The 11,690-nt window shown below is 49.8% G+C and overlaps 1 protein-coding gene across 1 annotated transcript; it reads right to left on the bottom strand.

The window, feature by feature from the left end:
• Positions 1 to 9,419: 9,419 nt before the first annotated feature.
• Positions 9,420 to 11,006, bottom strand: LOC311104382 (somatostatin receptor type 5-like; the record flags this gene model as incomplete). Its single annotated transcript, XM_084146200.1, has 1 exon — positions 9,420 to 11,006. The coding sequence occupies one exon, from the start codon at positions 11,004 to 11,006 to the stop codon at positions 9,420 to 9,422; it is 1,587 nt and encodes a 528-aa protein (XP_084002326.1).
• Positions 11,007 to 11,690: the final 684 nt, after the last annotated feature.

The raw sequence follows: 11,690 nt of genomic DNA, 5'->3' as shown, positions 1-11,690 counted from the left end.
GATCAGTCCAAAACCAACCACTGGAAATCCATGGTTGGCAGAATGTTTGTAAACTAAGTCTACAAATTAAAAACATAAAATAACGCCGCACTGCAGGTCGCAACAGAGACGCTTCTAGCCGCCATTGTCTTAGTTACGTTCAACGTTACGTCACGTATGACGAAAGCGCGTAAGTGCAAGCCCACAGACACCCATAGAGAATGTATTGAAAGCTTTGAAATGTGAAAAAAATAGATTTTACATGACAGGCTATGAGAGACTTCTGGGCGATTTTCAACTTGACTGAAATCGCCCCAAAAACGGGCGGGGCCATTTGAAGCACGACTTTAGCCTGATTTGACATTTAGTGGCTGGCAGATCAGACGTGAACACTGATAACTGCTGTTGCCGTGATATAATTGATTAGAAAAAAAATCCCTTCCTTTTCCCGTTTGGCAGTGCGTCGCCCATATCGCCCTATTGAACAAGCCGTCCCTGTCTGCAGTACAGTAAAGAAAAGTAGAGTCGAGTATAAGTCAGTACAGTACAGTAAAGTTTAGTACAATACAGTACAGTAGAGCACACTAGAGTAGAGTACAGTATAAACTACTGTATTATACTGTACTGAACTATACCCTACTCTACTTTACTCTACTGCTGTGCACAGTACTGTGCTGTGCTGTACTCTACTGTGCTCAACTGTGCAGTACTGTGATGTCCAAACTTGTGAAACATAGAAGTCTATTATTGGTACAGATTTCACCGTGCGGGACCATCTTATTTGGGGGCAGAGCTCATTAGAATAATAGCCAGTATGTATAATAATACCCAAACATGCAAAGGAGGATATCAAATTTTTCTACCTTTGTGTACATATTCAGGACACATCAGCATGAAGAGAATGAAATCCATAATTATAATATAGTACAGATCAATGACCCATGATCTGTTACCGTCATTCTGTTATCGGGTGTTGATCCACTTTACTGACTGTAGTTCAATACCCTGTGCAAGTGCCGCGTTCCTACATCATACTTCTGTGTTCATGTCCCTGGTCTTTTGAATGGGCTTGACAATTATATAGTCAAATTCATGAAAACGTGGTCATATAACATAACATAACATAGAGTACCAGTCAAAAGTTTGGACACACCTACTCAGTCAAGGGTTTTTCTTTATTTTTACTATTTTCTACATTGTAGAATAATGCCAAGAGTGTGCAAAGCTGTCATCAAGGCAAAGGGTGGCTATTTTAAGAATCTCAAATATTGTCACGGTTTCGGCCGAGGCTGCCTCTCTCCCTTGTTCGGGCAGGCTTCGGCGTTCGTTGTCTCAGGAGTACTAGCTGCCACCGTTGTATGTTTCATGTTCGTTTGCTTTTGTCTGAGTGTTGTCACACCTGTTTTCAGTTAGTGTCATTAGTGTCCTATTTAGTTCCCGTTGTGTGTGTCAGGTGTTGTGTATTATTGTTTTGTGTCAGACGTGTTTTCGCTCGGTTGAGCTTCTCTCCACTGCGCTGGAGTTTTCGCACATGTTTGTGCGCTGTTTTGTTTCTATTTCGCCTTCGTGCGTATTTCGCCTTCGGGCAAGTGTTGTCCGTTTGCCGTGTTTCGGCTCAATACAAGTTTATTGGATTATCCGTCTGCGTCCTGCATTTGATTCCGCCACTGCACCTACAGCACGCCTTGACAGAATAATACACCACCTATGGAATCAGCAGGAGCCGTAGCAGCCCAGGCGACTCTGGAAGACAGGGTCCGGGAGCAAGGGGACCAGATCCTGCAGATGGGGACCGCACTGCAGGAGGTGATCACCACCATCCGAGGCTGGGGGACGCCTCCACCGCCACCCTCCGTGCCAGCACCATCGGCCAGTCAGCCTAGTTCCGCACCAGAACCCCGAGGAGTCCGACTCTCGCTCCCGAGGGCTTACGAGGGGACCGCGGCCGGGTGCCAGGGTTTCCTTCGCCAGGTGGAGCTGTACCTGGCCACCGTGCATCCGGCGCCCTCGGGACATGAGAGCGTGTCCGCCCTGATCTCCTGCCTGTCCGGGAAGGCGTTGGAATGGGCCAACGCGGAGTGGAGGAGGATCGACGCGGACACCATCACGTACAACGAGTTCTCCCGCCGCTTCAAGGCGGTGTTTGACCATCCCCCGGAGGGGAAAGCGGCGGGGGAGCGTCTGGTCTTTCTCCGGCAGGGGAGGAGGAGTGCTCAGGAGTTCGCCCTCGAATTCCGTACTCTAGCGGCAGATGCAGGGTGGAATGATCGGGCCCTCGTCGATCACTACAGGTGTAGTCTACGAGAGGACGTCCGTCGGGAGCTGGCCTGTAGGGACACCAGCCTCACGTTCGACCAGTTGGTCGACATGTCCATCAGGCTGGATAACCTGCTAGCTACCCGCGGGCGTTCCGAGGGGGGTCCGTCCATTTCACCCTCCAGCGCTTCCGAGCCGTGCCCCATGGAGCTCGGGGGCGCTGGCGCTAGAGAGAGGAGGGGTCGGCTTACTAGGGGGTCCATCCCTTGCACCAACTGTGGTCGGGGAGGACACACCGCGGCTAGGTGCTGGGGATGGCCTCCTAGGGGAGAGGACGACAGGTCCCGCACTGGGGATTCCCTCCAGGTGAGTAGGCGCCCCACTCACCCAGAGCTCTCTGTTGCACATTTTTGTATGCCTGTGCGTTTTCCACAGGTAGCACCTCATTCCCAGCATAAGGCGCTGGTAGATTCAGGCGCGGCTGGGAATTTTATTGATAAAAAGTTTTGTTTAGCGTTAGGGATTCCCCTTCTTCCTGTTGATGTTCCTTTCCCCGTTCATGCCCTAGATAGCCGTCCGTTGGGTACGGGCTTGATCAGGGAGGTCACGGCGCCACTTAGGATGTGTGCGCAGGGGGGTCATCAGGAGATGATTCAGCTATTCCTGATTGACTCTCCTGCGTATCCGGTGGTGCTGGGCATGCCCTGGTTGAGTACCCATAACCCATCCATTTCGTGGCAGGAGAGGGCTCTGATGGAGTGGTCTGCTCAGTGTGTGGGTAGATGTTTGGGCGTTTCCGTAGGGGCTACCTCGGTGGAGAGTCCAAACCAGGTGCCCGCATTGCACGTTCCCCCTGAGTATGGGGATTTGGCTATTGCGTTTAGTAAGGCGAGGGCGACGCAGTTGCCGCCCCATAGGCAGGGAGATTGTGCGATAGACCTCCAGGCAGGAGCTGCGCTCCCACGGAGCCATGTGTATCCTCTGTCTCAAGAGGAGAAGAAAGCTATGGAGACTTACATAGACGAATCTCTGAGACAAGGATACATACGGTCTTCCACTTCCCCTGCGTCCTAGAGTTTCTTTTTTGTGAAGAAAAAGGATGGTGGTTTGCGCCCGTGCATCGATTACCGTGGTCTCAATCAGATTACGGTGAAGTACAGTTATCCACTCCCGCTGATTGCGACCATGACTGAGTCGTTGCATGGGGCGCGTTTCTTCACTAAATTAGATCTCAGGAGCGCGTACAACTTGGTGCGCATCAGGGAGGGCGATGAATGGAAGACAGCCTTTAGTACCACCTCGGGCCATTACGAGTATCTGGTCATGCCATACGGGTTGATGAACGCTCCGTCAGTTTTCCAATCATTCGTGGATGAGATCTTCAGGGACATGCAGGGGCAGGGGGTGGTTGTGTACATTGATGACATTCTCGTGTACTCGCCTACCCGTGTCGAGCATGTGGCCCTGGTGCGTAGAGTGTTGCGGAGGCTGGTGGAGCACGACCTGTATGTGAAGGCAGAGAAGTGTCTGTTTTTCCAGGAGTCGGTCTCCTTTTTGGGGTATCAGTTGTCTGCATCAGGGGTGAAGATGGAGGTAGACCGGGTGTCGGCCGTGCGTAATTGGCAAACACCAACCACTGTGAAGGAGGTGCAGCAGTTTTTGGGGTTTGCGAATTACTACCGGAGGTTTATCCGGGGTTTTGGACAGGTGGCAGCTCCCATCACGTCTCTTTTGAAGGGGGGTCCGGTGCGTCTGCAGTGGTCGGCCGAGGCGGACAGGGCGTTTGGGAGGCTGAAGGACCTGTTTACCTCGGCCCCGGTGCTGGCGCATCCGGATCCCTCTTTGCCGTTCCAGGTAGAGGTGGACGCGTCAGAGGCCGGTCTAGGAGCCGTGCTTTCACAACGGTCTGGCGCGCCACCTAAACTCCGCCCCTGTGCTTTTTATTCTAAGAAGCTCAGTCCGGCGGAGCGGAACTATGACGTAGGGGACAGGGAGCTGTTAGCCGTGGTACAGGCTCTAAAGGTGTGGAGGCACTGGCTTGAGGGGGCTCAACACCCTTTCCTCATTTTGACGGACCACCGTAACCTGGAGTACATCCGGGCGGCGAGGAGGCTGAACCCTCGCCAGGCAAGATGGAATATGTTCTTGACCAGGTTTACTTTTAAGATCACGTACATCCCTGGGTCACAGAATGGTAAGGCAGATGCGCTGTCTCGGCGGTATGACACGGAGGAGAGGTCCATGGAGCCCACTCCCATACTGCCGGAGTCGTGTCTGGTGGCACCGGTAGTGTGGGAGGTCGATGCTGAACTCGAGCGGGCGTTACGCACCGACCCTAGTCCACCACAGTGCCCGGAGGGTCGGAAGTACGTTCCGCTCGAGGTTCGGGATCGATTGATCTATTGGGCTCACACGTCACCCTCCTCTGGACATCCGGGTATCGGCCGGACAGTGCACTGTCTTAGTGCCAAGTACTGGTGGCCCACGTTGGCAAGGGATGTGAGGGTTTATGTTTCCTCCTGCTCGGTGTGCGCCCAGTGTAAGGCGCCTAGACATCTGCCTAGGGGTAAGTTACTACCCCTGCCCGTGCCACAACGACCATGGTCCCACCTCTCGGTGGATTTCCTTACTGACCTTCCTCCGTCACAGGGGAATACCACTATCCTGGTCGTTGTGGACCGGTTTTCTAAGGCCTGTCGTTTGCTCCCCATGCCGGGCCTTCCTACCGCCCTGCAAACTGCCGAAGCCCTATTCACCCATGTGTTCCGGCACTACGGGGTACCCGAGGATATTGTGTCTGATCGGGGTCCCCAATTTACCTCCAGAGTCTGGAGGGCCTTTATGGAGCGGTTGGGGGTCTCGGTGAGCCTCACCTCGGGTTACCACCCGGAGAGTAATGGGCAGGTGGAACGTGTAAACCAGGATGTGGGCAGGTTTCTTAGAACATACTGCCAGGACCGGCCGGAGGAGTGGGCAAGGTACGTTCCCTGGGCCGAAATGGCCCAGAATTCCCTACGCCATTCCTCCACTAACCTAACCCCTTTCCAATGTGTGTTAGGTTACCAGCCGGTTCTGGCACCCTGGCAGCAGAGCCAGATCGAGGCTCCTGCGGTGGATGAGTGGGCGAGGCGCTCGGAGGAGACATGGAACGCTGCACACGTCCACCTGCAGCGGGCCCTCCGACGTCATAAGGCGAGCGCTGATCTCCACCGCAGTGAGGGACCGGTGTACGCACCTGGTGATCGAGTCTGGCTCTCTACCAGGAACCTGCCCCTCCGCCTGCCCTGTCGGAAACTGGGTCGGCGGTTTGTAGGGCCATTTAAAGTCCTGGGAAGGTTGAACGAGGTGTGTTATAAATTACAGCTACCTGTTGAATATAAAAGTATTAACCCCTCCTTCCATGTGTCCCTTCTCAGGCCGGTGGTAGCTGGCCCACTCCAAGACAGTGAGATCAGGGAGACTCCTCCGCCCCCATTGGACATCGAGGGGGCACCGGCGTACTCCGTGAGGTCCATCTTGGATTCGAGACGTCGGATGGGGGGTCTCCAGTATCTAGTGGAGTGGGAGGGGTACGGTCCGGAGGAGCGGTGCTGGGTGCCGAGGGGAGACATTTTGGACCCGTCTCTCCTGACGGAATTCCATCGTGAGCACCCGACTCGCCCGGCTCCGCGTCCTCCGGGTCGTCCCCGAGGCCGGAGTCAGCGCACGTCTGGAGCCGCGCGTCAAGGGGGGGGTACTGTCACGGTTTCGGCCGAGGCTGCCTCTCTCCCTTGTTCGGGCAGGCTTCGGCGTTCGTTGTCTCCGGAGTACTAGCTGCCACCGTTGTATGTTTCATGTTCGTTTGCTTTTGTCTGAGTGTTGTCACACCTGTTTTCAGTTAGTGTCATTAGTGTCCTATTTAGTTCCCGTTGTGTGTGTCAGGTGTTGTGTATTATTGTTTTGTGTCAGACGTGTTTTCGCTCGGTTGAGCTTCTCTCCACTGCGCTGGAGTTTTCGCACATGTTTGTGCGCTGTTTTGTTTCCATTTCGCCTTCGTGCGTATTTCGCCTTCGGGCAAGTGTTGTCCGTTTGCCGTGTTTCGGCTCAATACAAGTTTATTGGATTATCCGTCTGCGTCCTGCATTTGATTCCACCACTGCACCTACAGCACGCCTTGACAAATATAAAATATATTTAGATTTGTTTAACACTTTTGGGGTTACTACATGATTCCATTAGTGTTATTTCATAGTTTTGATGTCTTAATCCCAGGAGTATATGGTAAAGCACAGAAACTCCATCTATGTGAAGAAAAATGATGAGTACTAGACTATTAGACTACGTTAAGACATTTTGCTAAATGTGAATATTATGATGTTGGTTGTTATGGATTATTTCCACTTGTTTTGGATAATAAACACATTCAATCAAACAGACAGCCGTTTCACAGCCACAAAATCTTTATTTTTACATTTTACATTTACGTCACTTGGCAGATGCTCTTATCCAGAGCAACTTTTTATTTTATTAATCCAATTACTTTTAGGGATTGGCTCCTGCTGAGGCACAAAACACAGCAACTTCAAAACAGTCCCTTCTCCCACAAACCACCAGCAAATCATCTACTTGTTATCCACCAGATGTCTCTTTGAGCAATACTTAAACTGTCAGACTAAATTGGCACAATGAGATGCTTGAGACATCATCAAAAAAAGAGGCACAATAACACTAATGGTGTTTTTGCATGGCCCATTGGAATGCAATGGCCATGCCACAGAATGCTCCTGTACTGATAGGTAGCCGAGAACATGTCCAATGCATGTGTGTTGCCCTTGGATTGAGAGATTTAATCCCAAACCAAATAGCCCATCTGTGTTAGATAAATACTAGGCCTATTCTTTGACTTTCAGGTCTCTGTTGTGTTCTTACCCTTGCGCTACAGGCACTGTTTAAATAGTGTTTCCATAGTAGCCACTCCCAAAAAGAATGAATAATATCAGTGTTATCAGAGTCAGCCGCAGTTCTGTTTGCCTCTTTGTGTGTCCATATCGTACTTAGGTGGGCGTCTGGGGGTGGAGAGAGCGTACAATGAATCACACAGATTCATAAAGATATCACCCGTCGACCAATCAGGTGGTCAGTTGCTTGCCACCTCTCCGTCTACAATAACCACTACGCTGATTATCACTGAGGAAAGATCACACAAACAGTGGGAAACAAACATCACGTGATAGAATAATCCCATACATAACTCAAGCATGAGTAAACAGGTGTATATTTTACAGGACAGTGGCAATTATACAACACTTCACAGTATGCTGCTTTTTTACAAGTCTGCACAGGGGAATTGCAGGTATGGCATTAGTGAAACAATTCACTTTTCATAAGCCTTTACTTATGTTTTCACACATCTTAATACAGCTGTGTGAGAGAGTGTGTGTGTGGGAGTGGGGCAGCGGTGGGGGTGGCAGAGAAAATTGATTTATCATGGATCAGATAGCATTGTTCAAGTGAATTAACTAGTTTCTACAATACAGTGCTATTTGTATCATTGAATTCAGTGAAAGGGACCCAAGAGTCAACAATGTAAGTGGAGTGTAATAATATACTGAGGCACTTTATGTGTTGGTCAGTGTGGTTTCACCTAATGCCTTCCTCTCCACTGGGCAAATTGGTTTATGAGGGCTTGTGGCTTTGTGATAACTCTGGTGTAACTGTCTAATAATACATATTTTGTGTGCACCTACAGTACCAGTTTCTTTTTCATGGCTTGGTGTGTGCATGATCTACAGTAGTCTTTTCCCCTGATGAACTAAACTTCTAAAGAGAACATCCACTATTTTTAAATTCTGCGCTCCTTTTGTTGTCCAAGTAAATATCTATGATAAAACAAATACATTTATTACACATTTAGTCATATGAATCACCTAGATGTTAGTGTCCCTGTAAAATATCAGATATTGTAGATACCATCCCTACAGTGTCGTGATTTCAGCCATTCTTATCTTATCCGTCTATATTCTCATATCCTCTGTCTGTTCAACCCCAATGCCTCCAATGTGACTCCCCTGTCATAGCTGCCAGATAGCATTCAAAAGAAAAGGAAAAAGTCGTTCTTAAAATAAACAATCAGTGTATAGGAACTCTCTAGTTCAATAAGGTGGCCTTTCCTTGTCCTTGGATCCTTTCAAATGGCATACTATATAGGCTGAGTTACAGAAACCAGAGGATCAAGTGTTGAACAACAACACAACAACAATCAGCTTTGCGCAACATTGGTATGCCCTCAAGCAAATGAAACACTCTCACCAGATATTCCACCTTGATATTCAGTAATACGAAGCACTGTCACTGGATGCCAAGTTGCCCTTTTCTTACCCCATATACCTGTAGCAGCATTACAAACATAACCACGGCTCATAACACACAAGCAAAAATAAACACCCAAAAAACTACAACCACCATTTGATTTTATGCCAATCAGGGCACCTGTGTTCCTCTTTTGATTGTGCACTCCCCAGTCCTCAACAATCTAAACAAACAAGTGGTACACTCTTAGAAAAGAGGTGCTATCTACAGCCGAAGAACCCTTTGGGCACCCTTTTGGAACCTTTTTTTCTAAGAGTGTAGGGCCATTGTGTTGGCGTGGAATAGAAGCTACACAAGGTGCCTTCTTTTTCTACTGTCCTCTGTTCCTCCAGCTAAGGTGTAGCGAGGTGAATGACTATGATATAAAAGTGACACTACATTCATCTATATAGAATTGATTGTCACATTTTGCAGTAAAAACGTAATACAATTACAATCAGATATGTCAGATAAGTGTGGATAAAGGCACACACATAATGAACATACAGTGATCATGTGGTAAAACTTATAAACACAGATTGAAATTATACAAATATCTTCAGAAACAAACTAGTTCATATATTATATACACCGTTTTACAGGCAGGATCAAGTCATTATAACATAAATTCCATTGGCTTGATGCAGAGTTCAAACGCTCTCAGCCCATTGATCAGAAATTTAGTAATAAATTGTGAAAGGTGCTATGGCCTTGCAGAGTGCTTCTCTTCTCTATATGTGTATAGCTCTGGACATTTAAATAGAGGCGCACTATAGTGTGGCTCTTTCCATAGACATTACATGAATGCTACAAAATGTTAGTGCAAGTTCCCTCAGGTAACAGACAGTTATTTTACATTACAGGTAGCTTATCTCCAGGGAGGTGTTCTTCTCCACTGGCTCCTCTGGCAGTGGTTTGACACTCCCATTTGTGTTTCCATTATGCAGGGATGCTGGAGGCCCCAAGCCTTTCCCACCAATGTCCCCAGCTTTGGCTTTCCTTTCTGGGGATGCCACATGCTCAGATGCCCCTGGGGCTGGCACCTTGGGTGTTAACAGGGCCTGGGAACTCTCAGGATGTCCGTTCCCATTCTGGGCGATCCTACAGATCTCCGTCATCTCTGTGACGTCCTCCCTGTCTTCGTCATCTTCCTCCTCCTCATCTCGTACGACCCTCCTCAGGCTCTCTCGGGGCTTCAGCACCCTCCCCCTCTCCTCCTGCTGCTGCTGGCGCTCTGTCAGGTCGTGGCTCTCCACCTTGCGTGAGGAGCGACACAGGGCCTTGCGGAAGCCCCGCTTAAAGTTTTCCGAAAGGAAGCCATAGACGATGGGGTTGGCGCAGCTGTTGGCGTAGCCCATTACCACAACAAAGTAGTAGAGGCCCTGGTACTCTGATGGCAGAGACACCAGCAGGTTGAGGATGTTGAGGGCGTAGAAGGGCAACCAGCAGAAGACGAACACGGCCACCACGATCACCACCATGCGCGTCACCTTGCGCTCTGACTTCCTGCGCTTGGTGGATGTGGCGTGGACCTTCTTGCCAGAGCTGCGGATCTTGAAGACGATGAGCAGGTAGCAGAGGCAGATGATGAGGAGCGGGCAGAAGAAGCCCACTGTGGACGTGTAGATGATAAAAGCCGCCCGCCAAATGTCGGCCGGCCGAGGCCAGGAGATATTGCAGGTGCCACCCGTCTTGTGGACGTTGGCGAAGATTACCACAGGCAGGACCACCAGGAAGGAGATGGCCCACACTGTGCCGTTGACCATCTTGGCCACCTGGGGCCGCCGCCACTTGGAGGAGCATATGGGATGGACCACTGCCAGGTAGCGGTCGATGCTCATGACGGTCAGGCAGAAGATGGAGGTGAACTGGTTGATGGAGTCCACGGTCATGACCAGGCGGCACATGAAGGAGCCAAAGGGCCAAAACTGGAGGGTGTTCTGGACAGCCAGGAAGGGCAGGCCCAGCATGAAGAGCTCATCAGCGATGGCCAGGTTCAGGATGTAGATGTTAGTCACAGACTCCGTCTTGGAGTAGTGCAGCACAATGTGGATGACCAGGCTGTTGCCGCCCAGGCCGATGACGCAGACGATGATGTAGATGAGTGGGATGAGGACCCCTGCTACACTGGGACCTGATGACATCTCTGGGCTGGTTGTGTTGGTGGAGTTGGTGCAGTTGAAGAGGGTGTCGTTGAGGAGGGTGTCATTGAGGATGGTGTCATTGCATAGTAGCAGAGAAAGGGGAAGGTTGGGGTAAAGGCTGGGGACTGTGCTGTTCTCCCACATGTCCTCTGCCATCTCTGAGGGGGCAGTGAGCAGACGTCCAGGCAGGAGAGATGGAGGACCAGGGGGATGTCTGTCTGTCTCTCTCAGATCCCACCCATCTGTCCTGTGGAGAGACCAGAAAGACTTATTAAGCTGAGGAGATCTTTCATATCTCATCCTTTATCGAGAAGCATCTGTAGCTCAAAGGAGAGAAGGAGAGACACAAATTAAAAGGGACCTTAAAAGGGATGTGCCAGACAGCGTCTTTATGTCTGTTATACCTCTTTCAGGGCCAAGGCACAATAGCAGCCAGACAATACGTGATTGAGGGTTTTTCAAACGGCTTTAATTCAGGTGAAAGCCTTGTTTGGTAAATGAGGTACATGAGAGAATAAGACGTCAGTGTCTGGCTGTGTGAAAAGCTGCTGTTGAAACACGTCTCAAGACAAATTAAGAGTTGGGGAAAACAAAGAGAGTTTAAGATTAAACAAAACAGGGAGAACAAAAAAGAGCAGGTGGCAGAGGTTAAATTAAATGATAAGAATAAAATGATGAAAAAGGACACCCAAATGTCACTAGGTACGCAGCCCGGCATGAGTCAGACAGGAAACAATTAAGGCCAGACGAGGAAAGAGGGCATGGGGAGAAATTGACCAGGCCGCAACACCTGTGTTTGGCTTCTCTTTGTGGCTATTGACCCCTCAGACAAATTAAACAGAGTGTGTTCCCACACACAGCCACTGCTGGAGCTAATCATTTACATTTTATTAGTAACTAGGCACTCTGGGGCGGCACAGACCACTGTGTGCAGCTCTTCTGCCAACACATACCTTGTCATCGGTGTGTATGTATGTGTGTGAA

Source organism: Coregonus lavaretus (genome assembly GCF_964263955.1).
Source record: "Coregonus lavaretus genome assembly, chromosome: 28".
NCBI classification, from domain to species: domain Eukaryota; kingdom Metazoa; phylum Chordata; class Actinopteri; order Salmoniformes; family Salmonidae; genus Coregonus; species Coregonus lavaretus.
This window is presented reverse-complemented; position numbering and strand designations above follow the sequence as displayed.